Source organism: Barbatula barbatula, assembly GCF_947034865.1.
Source record: "Barbatula barbatula genome assembly, chromosome: 10".
NCBI lineage: Eukaryota > Metazoa > Chordata > Actinopteri > Cypriniformes > Nemacheilidae > Barbatula > Barbatula barbatula.
In genome coordinates, this window is record NC_136773.1 from 23,778,955 (window position 1) to 23,793,047 (window position 14,093).

Below are 14,093 nucleotides of genomic sequence, written 5' to 3' on the forward strand. Positions count from 1 at the left end.
CCTGTTTTCCTCGATAGCCGTTTGTTGTTTGTGAAGGGAAGTGAGATTTTGAGGTCAGTGGAACAGAAGAGATTTCAGGAACACTGACACAAACGCATACAATGCTCTTACTGTATTGTCTTGTGGCTTTATTTGGAAAGCATTGTAAGTGCATTATTGCAGATTCAATCTCAATACAATGAGACTTCAGTCCGTGTGAAACAGAGAGACTTTATTGTTCAGATGGCGAGCTGAAGCGTGATGTAGTTTATATGAGTAATGCATTCTGCTCTGCCAGTCACCTGAAGCTTTTAAAACCACTGAAATGATGATGCATGACGGCGCGAATATGACATGCATAATGACAGTCCACAACAACACGTCTGCTGCTGTTTGTGTCTGCAGATAAAGTGACACAAGGCCGGTCACTTCTGCTCTTCCATCAGTCTTCTCTCTGGTCCTGTAGCGAGCGGTCTGGTTCTGATGTGTTCCTGCTTTGTTTCTAAGACAAGCATCAAAAGTGCAACATTTCGACATCATCAAAATTTACCGATTATTAAATCTGACAAGGCAAACTTGTCAGTCTTTGAATTGCATGTAATTTATTTAACACACAAAACAAACTTCATTCTGTAAAATATAATTGCACATTTGATCATACATTGTTCACTGTTACACATGTTATCACGTCTGTTAAAAACTACATCTTCTGTTATTAGAACTACAAACATCGACACAACACACTCATAGACAAAAAGCACGTCACTGAATACTTGCTGGGCTAAGAAACAATTAATTTACCTTACGATCCATCAGTTTTAAGATAAACATTCATTACATTTCTTAAATTAATTATCGAAGTATTTCATTTTTAATTAAAAGACATAGACAAGGCTTAGCCTTAGAAAAACATTGCTGATGTGCATCTTGAGACCAAACAATGGCAATGACATATTTTAACTTCAGTTAAGACCGCTCAAAATTCATTTTAGTCTAGACTAGTCTTAAGCCTTGTCTGTGAAACCGTTTTTACCTGATTTATTATAATGTTTTAATGTGTCAAATATTTATTAATGTTGTGTTGTGTTCATAGACCATTAAACCAATCATCATCAAGGGCAGAACATCTCTGGCTGTTATCAGTAGTGTTTAAAAAAGTGAAATCTCCAGGCGATGCTTGGAAACAAATGTGAAAACACATCCCCTGTGTGATATATCACTGACTGTGTTCTCTTTGTCTGTCTTTCTCGCAGGAAATGACCGAGAGGCCTTACAGATAGTTTGTGCTTTTGTTACTTCAGTCTGCGTTTGCTGAGAGAGCCCTATCTGGAAGCACATTTGTTTCCGTTGTGAGTATTAACTACCTCAGACAGTGCAAACAGATCTAGAAAGAGAGAGAGAGCCCGGCCATCTCTCTCTCTCTCTCTCTCTCTCTCACTCACTCCGTCTCTCAGCTGCTCCAGAGACCAGAACCCTCTGACCGACCGGATCCGTCAGAGCCGAGCACAAACGGAGCGTGCCAAGGAACGTTTTCCTTCTCTGAAAGTTTTGATGACAGATTTTTCTATTTTTATTAGAGGTCTACAGAAAGTCAGAAGGTTTTTGCTTCCAATTGAAGGATTGACGATGCACTTTGGATTGAGGAGGACACGCAGGGCGGTCGTCTTTTTTTCTTTGTGATGCACACGTGAAGCACTTCTAAGTGAATATTACAAACCAACAGGACTGTTTCATTGGGATATTTTGTCGTTTTTGATGTAAGCTGCATCCAGGGTTGCAGCTGGCCTGCAGAATTCTTCAGACCTCTCCCGGCATATCCAGACGTCACCCCGTCGCTGATGGAAACTTTAAGCTGTCCGTTTACCCAGCAGGCCCAGGTTAGGTGGCTTTGAGACCCCGCGCGCAGGTAAAGCAGGCCTCTGCGAGGACACGCACTCCCCTGCCACGTCGAACACTTATGTATTGTTGCAGCGCACAAGAAAGTAAAATGGACTACAAGCTGCGCTTTTTGATTGGCGGGTCCAAGCACAAAGTGCAGCAACACCAGCAGTACCCATTGCCTGAGCTCAGCCGGACCCTCAGCGCCCCCTTGGGTTCTTCCTGCTCCACCCCGTCTCCCATGGCGACCATAGGCCCCGCCCCTTCCGGCTGCCACGGGCCAGCCCCGGGCGCTACCACGGCGATCGCGGACATCCAGCAGGGCATCTCCAAATACCTGGATGCGCTGAATGCCTTTTGCCGCGCCAGCGCGTTCCTGACAGAGCTCTTCGGCAGCGTGTTCCGGGACTCCCGATATTCCAAAGCAGCTATGCAACTGAAAGACGTGCAGGAACATGTCATGGAAATGACCGGCCGACTCACCACCGCAATAAAGCCGGAGATCGGCAAGATGCTGATGGAGCTCAGCGCGGGCGCGGCTAACTTCAAAGACCAAAACGACTTCAGCCTGCAGGACGTTGAGGTGAGTCAGTTATAAGTTTCCAAGATGGCGGATGCATTGACTTCTCTGCTAACTATGCATATTTATCAATGTGTTGCTTTTAAATTTAAATCTCAGAGAGGTCGGAGAAAGTTCAAGTCAGGGCTGTGACGAGGTCGTGTTTCACATTAGTTCAAACGCCTGTGAATGAGAGACAAGAGAGGGCCTCTAGATCCTTTCTAGAGGAATTCCTCCGGTCCGGGGTATTTTGGGAAACCAGACGCTTTCTCTCCAAGAGAACATATTTTGCGGTGGGCTGTTTGATTTGAGCCGTACGGCTCGGCGCTGGCAGCATTTTCGGAGCTGAAATGATGCCTTTATGAGCGAGGGTTTGTGCCCCGGTGGATGTGGTCGTAGCCAGAGCAGGAAAGCTTTACACCGCAGGTCTTGAAACGGGCACGCTGCGGCCGCCTAAACACCATCACGCTAAACACTAAACGTCAGAGTTGCGCCGTATGAAACCGAATATTCTGCTAATTCAAAATACCTTCCCTCAGAAGTGTTTGCCGTGGAACGTTTTCAAGCATTGAACGTGTTTTTATAATGTGTGCAGAGGCAAATGTGTCCTGAACGCTCAACCAGAAGATATCACAAGAAGGAGTTGGAATGGGTCAGACGGCACTGGAAAGTTTCGAACCGTCGTCTCTTCCTGCATTTACAGAGAGCATTGTTTTGGTCGGAGCTCTTGGTTAATGTCAGGCATGCCGTGGAAATGTTTATTCGACAGCCGCCCGCTGAGCTCCTGATGCACTAAAGCAGAGGAAATATGTCTCAAGCGTTCACGCTCACTTGTGCAGACCGTACAGACGGCAGCTGGTGTCTATTCTCTCTCTCTTATGTTTGCTAATGAGCGGTTTTGTTTGAAAGTAGCCGTTCCTGTCCCACGGGAATCTGTCCGGTGTGTTTTCTCTTGTTTCTGTTTGGCAGGGGCGACAGGCGGGTGTTCCCGGCCCTGGGTGTTACCTTACATCACGATAGTCTCAATGAATCGCTGCTTCACACAAGCGCAGTGGATTGGAGCTGCTCTCTTTTTGGGCGTCTGTGTGCTCCGGCGCCTTAGTAAGAATACTCACCCTAAATCCGATGTGCACATGTCATGTGATCTGGTTTGTTTGCGTTACGTTTAAACACTGACACTGGGGGATCGGTGACGGGCCGTAGCCAGCAGGACCGGCATTCTTGTCTAATTCTGGTGAGCTCTACGTGCGCTGCGGCGTCATGCGTTCTGCATGCATTCATGTCTCAGGTTAAAGTGAAGGTGGACGATGCTTGCAGAACTAAATTATGATTTTAATAATGGAATTAATAAACTACAGATCTTTGGAAAGTAAAAGATGTGATTTTAACATCTTATCTTTCAAATGTAACTTTCAAGACACAATCTTAAGAAAAAAGGAAGTTAAATGTGTTCCAGGAACACACAATACTGTACATTTGAAAAGGCAGAAGAGTTTTTCTTTTAAGAATGTTTCTTTGTCAGCGAAGGCACTGAGACTGGCTCCAGCACTTGTTTTCCATGTCTGCTGTTGCACAAGGACACATATTTCTGTCTTTACAGCCGGGCGTGTAGATATTTTCAGCTGATACCTGTAAAATAAGCTCTGTCTGCTGTGAGTGGGGGCTTCAGGCCTCTGCGTTTCACAGGCTGAAATACATTTGGACATTCTCTGATAGGTTGTTGTGGAAAGGCGATGATAAAGACTCGGTGTGTTTATTTGAGTGATCGACACACTCGTCCAAACGAGTATCACATTAGTCAGTAAATACTCCCTATTTAGGAAGCATTAGAACTAGGGATGCACCGATAGTATTCTTTTCGGCCGATACTGATTTTAAAGCGGCCCTAACTCAGACAGTTCTGGCATATCTCATGTTAATCTTGAGTACTTACAGAATAGTATCGTACCCTTCAAATATAACTAGAGTCTTTAGTTTGATCATATTTATAAAAGACGGGTACAGCTGTACCATGCAACACGTGTGTTGGGGGGGGGAGGCGGAACTAAAGCACATGCGCTCACATTGCCAACAAAACATAGACTTCATTCACCGCGTGCGGTTCATGTCCGGCAACGTTTAGGGAACGCTGCTCTATCTATCAGGTTCAAACGATCTCCAAATCCAGCGTTAAATCCACCTTTTATAAAACATTCATCACCCAAATGCAGTGAACGGACAAACACAACTGACCTTTGCGAATTTAGTGCTCTCTCTCTCCTGCACACAAGTGAAAGTGACTTGTGCCCATGCTCCATCTTTCCCTGGTTGATGCGAGGTCGTGCATGCCGCGAGATTGTTCAATAACGGACTAAGAAAAGTTGTTTCTGAAACATGTACGAGCAATGGAGGAGTGTATCAAGTACAGAAATACTACCTAATACGTCCAACTCATTTCTTGACCATGTCATGCATTAGCACCTATTGTATTATTGCTCTTGTATTTTGCTTTGGATCAAAGCGTCAGCTAAATGACTAAATGTAACACATTTAACACTGTAAATAAGTCATCACCTGCATTCAGTTAATTAATAACCATCTGTATCTGCCTTTTTATGCTAGCGCCTGTATGCTGGTGGTGTTAAATTAATCAAATCATTACATCTCTCACTAGAACCCAAACCGCTGTAAATGTTTCTGAGTCTGGCAATGTTTCCAAACTGTTCTGGATCATCGATGGGTTGACTAGCCTAATAAACATCTGGGAATTGAATTAGAGTCTAAATATATTTAGAGATGGGCCATTCCAGCCTTATGGATGTGACATACAACCACTCCGAGAATGTATTTATTACCAATATACTACCCATCTGTTTATATTTTATTAAAGCTTTGTTGAAAGAGTCTAAACATTGGAAAAATATCAGTCTATGCACAAGTTTTCTATTTTGGAAAAGGGAAATAAGCATGAATTATGGATGTGACACAAAAAGGACACATTTTTGAGAGTCGACAAAATTTGGAGGATTTCTGTGAAACCTGAAGCAATAATAACCAACAAACGGAGAAGAGATGCCTCTTTGTAAAACAACAAATAGTTACTTTATTAAAATATTCATGTGCCCATTCATGAGGAATATGGACAGTGACACTGAGTTCACACCAAAACGTGAATTAAGCGTTTTGCGTGTGTAAATTACATACTAAGTCAATGCAGACACGTGTGTAGATGTGAAATCGTGGCAGGATGTGCGAATGACACGAATAGGGCGGCATGATTGCGGCGAAGATGCATCATTGGGGTCTTCTGGGATGGTTGAAAATAATTGTCAGATCGCGCCACTCGCGAAAAAATAACAAACTTTTCCTTCGAGAAATAAAGAGAGTGAAGTGCGATTGTTCGTGTTTGATTAGAACCCGGCATAGGGATGAGACAACCCTAAACTTGAAGAGAGACCTCACATGGGTATTTAAACCACCATATGTTAAGATCTGTGCTGTTATTATAGGAAAAATCTTTAGTAAAAATGAGGTTTGTTCATTGTAAGGATGATATTTTCACGGAATTGCCCAGATGTGGTTCCACACGGTGACGCAGTATTTCTCTCTCTCTCTCTCTCAGGTGTTGGGTCGCTGCTTCCTCACTGTCATGCAGGTGCATTTTCAGTTCCTGTCGCAGGCGTTGCAGAAAGTGCAGCCGGTTGCGCAGTCGTGCCTGGCAGAAGCGCTGGCACAGGTTCAGGAGAGGCGAGGGAACGCCCACACCCAGAACACAGGCCACGGGCCTCTGACGGAGCTGGAGGAAGCCATCCGCTCATGGAAAGGAGCATCGGAGGTACATCAGAGGACACTTTGAATTCAAAGACACAGCTCTTCTTCTGCTGTTGTAGATCAAGCATTCACATGTGTTTGTGCTGCAGGTGACGGCGTGTCTCAGGGAGAGGGGGAGAGACGGCTGTCTGTCTGGCATTCAGGTCCAGCAGCTCTTCTGCTCTCAGAACACCTGTATACCTGAACATCAACTGAAAGAGCTCAACGCCAAGATCGACCACGCGCTGCAGGTCAGCACACACAAATGTGTTTGCTTCATTGTGAATATTTCTTCAGGCTTGTCTCGACACTGAATTTGTTATGGTGCGTGTATCTGCAGGCTTATAAAGCAGCATTGGACTCTTTGGGTCACAGTGAATATGCTCTGAAGGCTGGATTTCACCTTAATCCTAAAGCAGTTGAAGCAGCGCTGCAGGTATGTGTAACGTGTCTAAAACACTTCTTCAGACAGAAAGAGACGGTCTGAACGATAACCAACCCCAGTGTGGAAGCTGATATTAATGACCAACAATAAACATTTGAAATTCTGGCTGTGTCTGTGAAATATGTATTCATTGGTTCTAATAAAATCTAGCAGTTGCATTTGTATTTCATGTAGAAAATGTGAGTTTTCCGTTCTGTGTTGCATTAACCAGCACATTGCTGAGGTTTTTCAGGGCGGTTGCAGAGGTGTTGCAAGCCGTTGCTAGGGTGTGATTTAATCTAAAGACGTTTGTGTTTTTATTCAAATGTGATGTCATGAGATGTTCTGTGTGTGTGTTCACCCTTTTTTAAAACTGTGCGTGTGTTTGTGTGTTCAGGGCTGTTGCAGCGATGCAGAAGCGCAGCAGGCCGGACGCTTTCACACCACGTCTCAGGCCATCCAGTGTGAATTACCCACAATCCCTGTCCAGATCGGCTCTCATCTGCTCCGAGGAGTTTCCTTCAACGAAAGCTCGTCAGACAACCTGAAACTGAAAACGGTAATGAGGACGTTCAGCTGTCATTCATTACGAGGTTAACGTTTATGATTAAAGACTTTGAGGGCACATAAAATAAAATGCACAGATACGTCACTAAAACTCACGCCGTCTTCTCTCATCTTTATGTGACACTGTTACAGAAGTGATCATTGCATCTCATGTTATCTCTCTATCTCTTCCCAGCATGCCGTGCTGCAGATGATCAAAGATGCAGTAGATCAGAATGGCGGGGCGGTGCGAGACGACTCCCCCGTCACCGAGGTGCTGAGTCAGGTGTGTCCCTCCAGCTGGAGGGGAGCGTGTAAGACCGCCGTACAGCTGCTGTTCGGACAGGCCGGACTGGTGAGTCTCTTTCTTGACCATCAGCATGGAGTCTGGTTTACTCTACAGCTCAATCCGAACATGTTTTAAAACACCTTTACACGAGACAAAATGTTTATTTGGGTGATTCTCACGAAATCTTGCTTTCAAGATGTCAAACAGGATTTGCTTAAAAACCCACGTATCAACCATTTCCCTTTATATACATTTAAAACAAGATATGACAAGTTTAAAGGGATTCATTTCAAAACTTTAACACAATTTAAAAAGGAAAATGCAAAAAAGGCCTTAAACATTCTCATTACCGTAACCATTTAAAACCGTCAATCTCATAGCAAGTGTTTATTAATTATATATAATAAGACTTTAATGAATTATATTTTAATAGAATATTACACAAGTAAATTTTCTGTATCGGTAACAAGAGGTGGAAAAAGCTGTGTACAGTAGCCATCTGGAGAACCTTATGTTTTTATCTAGAAAAATATAAAGTAATTTGTTTACTCGCAGCCATTTATAAGGAACTAGTAGATAGATTTATATCAAACTTAATGTAAATATCTCTGTGAGTCGTGACGGGGGATGAGAATATCAGTCCTGGACATCAGTTTCTTCCACCGTTTTCTCATTTTTATTACACATGAAAATCTGAATGTTTTTTTTTAAATTACAGCATATAACGCGTTATGGTTATGAGAATTTCAGCAGCAAATGCGTTCCAATACATAAATGGTTAATTCAGTCCTTTGTGCAAGGTAGAGAACACCGTTATCATTTTTTGTGTTACAGAACTGTATGTTTTATCATTCAATTCTTTACTGCCATGATGTTTCAGTGGTTTTGTGAGAATCACCCAATGAATGAACATGTCTGCTGTCGTCAGGATCAGAGAGTCCAGCATCGCTGCGTTGTTGACACTCAGAAACGGACGGGAAAACAATAAATCATAAAGGTCTCCGGCTACAGGAAAATGATTTATCAAACTCCTACATTTGTTTCCACGTTGCTGTTCTTTCCTCGATGTGTGTGTTTGTGTGTGGTCATGATGACCGTTGGGCGTGTGTGTGTGTGTGTGTGTGTTTCCACGGAGAGTCCCCGGGCCGTCAGTTGAGTCATGCTGAGGATACACCTGCGCTATTAATAACAATAGTCCATTTCCTGTTTGATAGGAAACACCCTCCCTGTTTCAATCGCTCTTTATGGCGCGGCTTCTTTTCAAGAACAGTGGGAAATGTTTATTTGTGTGGTTGAGTGGAAACTGCTCTCGGCCTGTCTGCTGATGTTAGTTTCACTGAGGAATGATTGACGCTTCAGGCCGAACAACATCATTTTATTGTCAACATGATTTTATTACTCGTGGGCTTGCTGTTATCAAACCTTCTGCCTGTGTGTGTGTGTGTGTGTGTGCGCAGGTGGTGGTCGACACGGCTCAGATCGAGAATAAGGAAGCTTACGCCCCTCAGATCTGTCTTGAAGGATCTAAAGTTGTGATCCAGGTTCCCTCCACATGGTGAGTAAATCTTGTCTTCTGGAGGATGATGGATTGACGTTGATCTTGTGTGGGAGTGAAAGCTGCTTTACATTACAAGTCATTTATTTCAAGCAAAGTTTAATGTTGGTGTATGCTTAAACAGCACAGGGTTGTTTTATTGAAGTCTATCTTTTATAAACCAAGTGCTGTATCGTCTGGTTTGTGTCTGTCAGGTGTCTGAAGGAAGATCCAGCCACCATGTCTCTCCTGCAGCGCTGTCTGGATCCAGAGAAAACCCTTGGCCTGGTGGACGTGCTCTACACAGCCGTCTTTGACCTTCACAGCTGGAAGGAGCGCAAGTCAGTTTCAATCAGCTGAAGCGAAACACTTTCTTTTGCGAGAAACAGAAACGCATCGGTGTAGATGAAAAATAGATTAAAGCGTAGCACATGTTTGAATCCTTGTCATATATATTTTTCTCTTTTACAAAAGTGTAAACGATGAACGAACACATTTATCGTCTTCGTTTCTTTCACACAAGTTTGATGAAGTAATTTTGGGATGTTGTTGGTGTCCACAGGGAACAAGCTCTGCCCTCCATACAGATCCAACTTCAGCGCGACATGACCGATTACAGCAGCCCTGTAGATCTTCCTACAGGACACTGCTCCAAACCTTCCAGCGGACTCCCCAAAACCATCTCCAAACTCACCTCACGCTTCACCAAGAAAACCTCCTCCAACTCCAGCGCAGGGGGCAGTTACTCCATCCCCAGCACCCCATCTCGAAGTGCCCTCACCAGCAACTCCGAAGACAAACCCGGGCGTCTGCACAGCCTGTTGCAGATGAGCAGCATGCCGTGCACGCCTGACCCCAGCCACGCTCAGATGGCCAACGGGGCGTCCTCGGACGAGCAGGGCATGAACCTGCCCACCGACCAGGAGATGCAGGACGTCATCGACTTCCTGTCGGGCTTCAACATGGGCAAATCCCAGCAGGCGTCCCCGCTGGTAAAGAGAAGGAACTCTGTGGCGTCCACCAATGCAGCTGACTTGAAACCGCCCAGTGGGGTGGCTCCGCCCACCTCGCAGGCTCAAGTCGCTCATAATGTGTTGCAGTCGCTGGTCCAAAACCTGCAGCAGCCGAAGCCACCACCCCCGCCGCAACAACAGCAACAACTACCGTCTACACCCAAACAACAGCAGCTTCCACAGTCGCAGCCCACGTCACAAGCCCTGCAGTTCTACCAGCATCTGCTGCAGCCAATTGGTCAGCCACAGCCTCAACCGCAGCCACCGCAGGCGGCGCCAGTCTCCCCGCAGCTTTCTTCACAGCCTCCTCAGCCTCTCTCGCAACGAAGAGTCCCCAGCAAGTGGCCACAGGGTCCGCTGGGCGGTCTCTCCCCGATCGGACCCTTGTCTCAGTGGGCCGCTCCGGGCCTGCCGGACCTCAGCTCGGACCTCTACAGCCTGGGGTTGGTCAGCACGTACATGGACAGCGTCATGTCGGAGATGTTGGGCCAGAAGCCCCCGCAGGGACCGCGGAACAACACCTGGCCCAACAGAGACCAAAGTGAGCAGAGTCTGTTCGGAGTGCTGGGTGACTCTATGCCCTTTGACCCCGCAGGTGAGCACAGAAATGTGAAATTGTGAGCGGTATGTCAGTTCACGTTCAGCACACATGCATGCTGTGGTTTACTGGGGTTCAGCTGCGCTCTCTCTCTCTCTCTCTCTCTCTGTGTCTGTTTGTGATGGAACTCTATTGTGTATTTATGCTGTGCTGGACAGTTTTAACAAAGAGCAGGATACAACACATCTCTCTCTCTCTCTCTCTCTCTCTCTCTCTCTCTCTCTCTCTCAGTTGGGTCTGATCCAGAGTTTGCGCGTTACGTTGCCGGGGTAAATCAGGCCATGCAGCAGAAACGTCAGGCGCAGCACGTTCGACGCCCCAGCAACACCCGCAGCAACTGGCCACATCCCGATGAGCAGCACCGAGGCTGGCCACACCCAGAATACTACAATGAGGGGTGAGTGCCGCTCACGATCACAGTGTGCCACATAACTACCGTTTGGACACAAGACTGTGTAATATATGATGAGTATGTTCAGTTGACTTAAGTTGCTCTCTGTTAATTCTGCTGTTCTAGTTGCTTTTTTACAAATTAGCTGTTAAAGATGAACATTTGTGTGTTTTTGAGCAGAGAGGCGGTCAACAGCAGCTGGTCAGCCAATCAGGGCGACTCGGCCAGCTCGAGTGATGAGACGTCTTCAGCCAACGGGGACAGTTTGTTCTCCATGTTCTCTGGGCCTGACCTGGTGGCAGCTGTCAAACAAAGACGGTAAAAAAGCAAATTTATGTTTAAAAGATGTGACGTGAGTGAGTGTATATGTGGTTTACGTAGACAAAAAAAGGTTTAAGCCATCTATGAAAAATTGCATAAACCACATATGCGTGCGTGTGTGAGTTCCACTGCTGTGTGTTCTTATGTCACGTGTGATTTTAGGAAACACAGTTGTGGTGAACAGGAAGTGTGCACTCTGCCCTCTCCTCCGCTCCATCATTGCAGTGACGACAGCAACCAGGTAAAAATGAGTCGCACACATCCCTAGAAACATGACCCTCTTTAAAGAAATTGCCAAATATCCAACGCTAGAATGTAATATTCTCAAACTATATCTTAAAACTATTCCCACCAGTTTTCCATTTCCTGTTCTCGCTTCACGCTTGTAATATCGCTTGTCTTCACAGGACTGCAAAACTAAAACGTGGCCTCCTAAAGCTCCCTGGCAGCACTCCTCACACACCAACACCATGCCCAATCCCAGCTCTTCACTCTATCAGATGACCATCCCCTCCAGCCAATGGAGCGACTCCATGCAGATGCTGCAGTCTCCGGTGTGGTCGACAGCCAATGACTGCCCTCCATCCTCTGGCTTCCCGTTCCCACAACAACAACAACAGCAGCAGCAGCAGCAGAAGATACTGAACAAAGGCTTCAAAACCTTCCCGGTCAAACCTGAACACCGACCCTCGTACCTCCACCAGTACTGAGCACCTGATCTGTGATCTGAGTACTGCTCACTGAACCAAGCTGCGTTCAGAGCTTCAGCCAATCGTGGATGAGATTCACAGAGCCGAGGAGGGACGTCAAATTATTTTCTCTACCTTGTGCTAAACTTTGCAGTAAAACCCACATCCTCCCGGTGGAGACTTCACCTGTGTAAAATAGATTTCTTTCACCTAGTGTTTTCATAGGGAAGTTTGCATTTAACATAGTGGTTAGTAACGGTTTTGTACTCAGATGCGTGTCAATCCCCTAAACAGAAACGTAACTGCCTTCCTCACTGTCCAAAAATGCATGATTAATTTAACAGCAGCTAGTCGGACCATTTCACTGGCAGCCGGTTCGCCCCGAGCCGCACGGCGAGACTGAAGACGTAAACGTGAGCCGACGGCGTAAAGCTCGTGATAGACTAGAGGTTTTTCGTTTACACGCAGTGTCTCCCGAGCCGAGTTTTCAATATGCATGGCCATCGTGCTCACACACAGCGCTCTATTGCAGCTGCATTACGAAGATCCAGGGGGGTCCTGGTTCATGAACCGGACGTCCCCCAGAAAACCATACTGTGTTTAAATAGCTGTAACTGCCAAATCTCACGTCAAATGACCCAGACCGCAGCTCTCAGCTACTGTTCCATAGCTTGTAAATTACTCTGAGGAAAAAAAAAGAACTATAAATAATTAACTTTTTATGAAGAGGCTTTGAGCAGGCTCGGCAGAAATATAATAATCATAGCAGAGGTGTAATTTGAAAGAAATACACTACTTTTTCAACATCTGACATTAAAAAAAAGAAAAATATAAATAAAAAAGGATGTTAGCAGTAAGTAAACTTGTGCCATGTTGTTTTGAATAGCACTTGCAGATATTTTCTCTAACCAAAGGATTGTTTAGAAGGGGGAAATGGTGCTTGAAATAAATAGAAATGCCGTTTGGGAGCCGTAGTTATTATATATATATATATAAATAAATGGAAAGTCTAATTTCTTCATGTGCTTTTTTCTGATTGGCAGATTTTCTTCACGAAGACACTAACGCTTACAATGAAAATAACATTTTATTCCTTTAAAATACAATATATTTCTTGTACAAATATTGACAGTATTAATCTTATTTTTGTATTTTCTTACACATTATATCATTATTGTATACATTAGCATAATATAGGCTTATTATTAGGTATAAATATTATTTTCCCAAGATGTGAAGCACATGTTTTCTTTCCTATAGACTTTAACTTTGCAGAGGATCCAAATGCGCCATGACAAACACTAATAAACAAACATAATGGTTGAACGGGGGGTGGATTTTCTTTTTGTTTCTGTGGTTTGGGCTGCATCTTAAAGGCCCAGAATGTTCATTTCTGTGATGTTTGCTAATGCCAATGTTGCCTGTATTTATGATATGACCATGTTTTCTGAAAACTAACATACTTACCATGTTTACAGAGAATCGTTTGCTGTATAGAAATATCTCTTTTTATAGTTCTGTGCTTTGCACACAATCAAAATGTAGATTTGTTGCTTTTTGTCAGTGTTTTTCTCCCAAACTTTTTTTTTTTAATAAGACAACATCTTTGATGACCTTGGACTGTAACGCTCAACATTTCTCAGCTGTGTCAAATGGTTTACTAGTAGCTTCAAAACATAAAACATTAAAAAAGAGAGATGTTGATGTTGCCCTGGCAGAACACGTGGGGGGGGGGGCTGGGGCGTTAGGTGGGCTGCTTGGCTTCTGTTGCTTAGTGTCCACTAGAGCTGGCAACTGATTATTTCCAAGTGTACCAGCAATGCAAAAAATAAATATATAACATTAAAAAATGTCTGCTTGATTTCATACAGCACACACTCGCATGTTGGCTTTCCGTGTTTTTAAGGGGTCTTCATAATGACGTAACATTTTATATTGTATTTTTACATTTTTTAATTAAACATTTATGCTTTTATTAACCGTTTCCCTCAAGGGGACCAAAACTTTTCACCATAGACTGAAACGGCTTAGGACAAAATATTTAAATGTCCCTGAAATGAAACAAAACTTGTTTTCGTCATCT

General features: G+C 44.4%; 1 protein-coding gene across 2 annotated transcripts; it reads left to right on the forward strand.

The window, feature by feature from the left end:
- Positions 1–1,227: 1,227 nt before the first annotated feature.
- Positions 1,228–12,825, forward strand: garre1 (granule associated Rac and RHOG effector 1). 2 transcript variants are annotated; one of them, XM_079465620.1, is made up of 14 exons: positions 1,228–2,440; positions 3,012–3,517; positions 6,018–6,230; positions 6,316–6,456; positions 6,546–6,641; positions 7,027–7,188; positions 7,372–7,530; positions 8,922–9,019; positions 9,214–9,339; positions 9,561–10,606; positions 10,841–11,006; positions 11,181–11,318; positions 11,484–11,562; positions 11,729–12,825. In XM_079465620.1, exons 3-14 carry the CDS (start codon positions 6,045–6,047, stop codon positions 12,029–12,031), a joined length of 2,700 nt encoding a protein of 899 aa, XP_079321746.1. In that variant the 5' UTR covers positions 1,228–2,440; positions 3,012–3,517; positions 6,018–6,044; the 3' UTR covers positions 12,032–12,825. The 2 variants fall into 2 exon arrangements, with proteins under 2 accessions (XP_079321746.1, XP_079321745.1); XM_079465619.1 differs by lacking the exon at positions 3,012–3,517.
- The last annotated feature ends 1,268 nt before the right edge of the window (positions 12,826–14,093 follow it).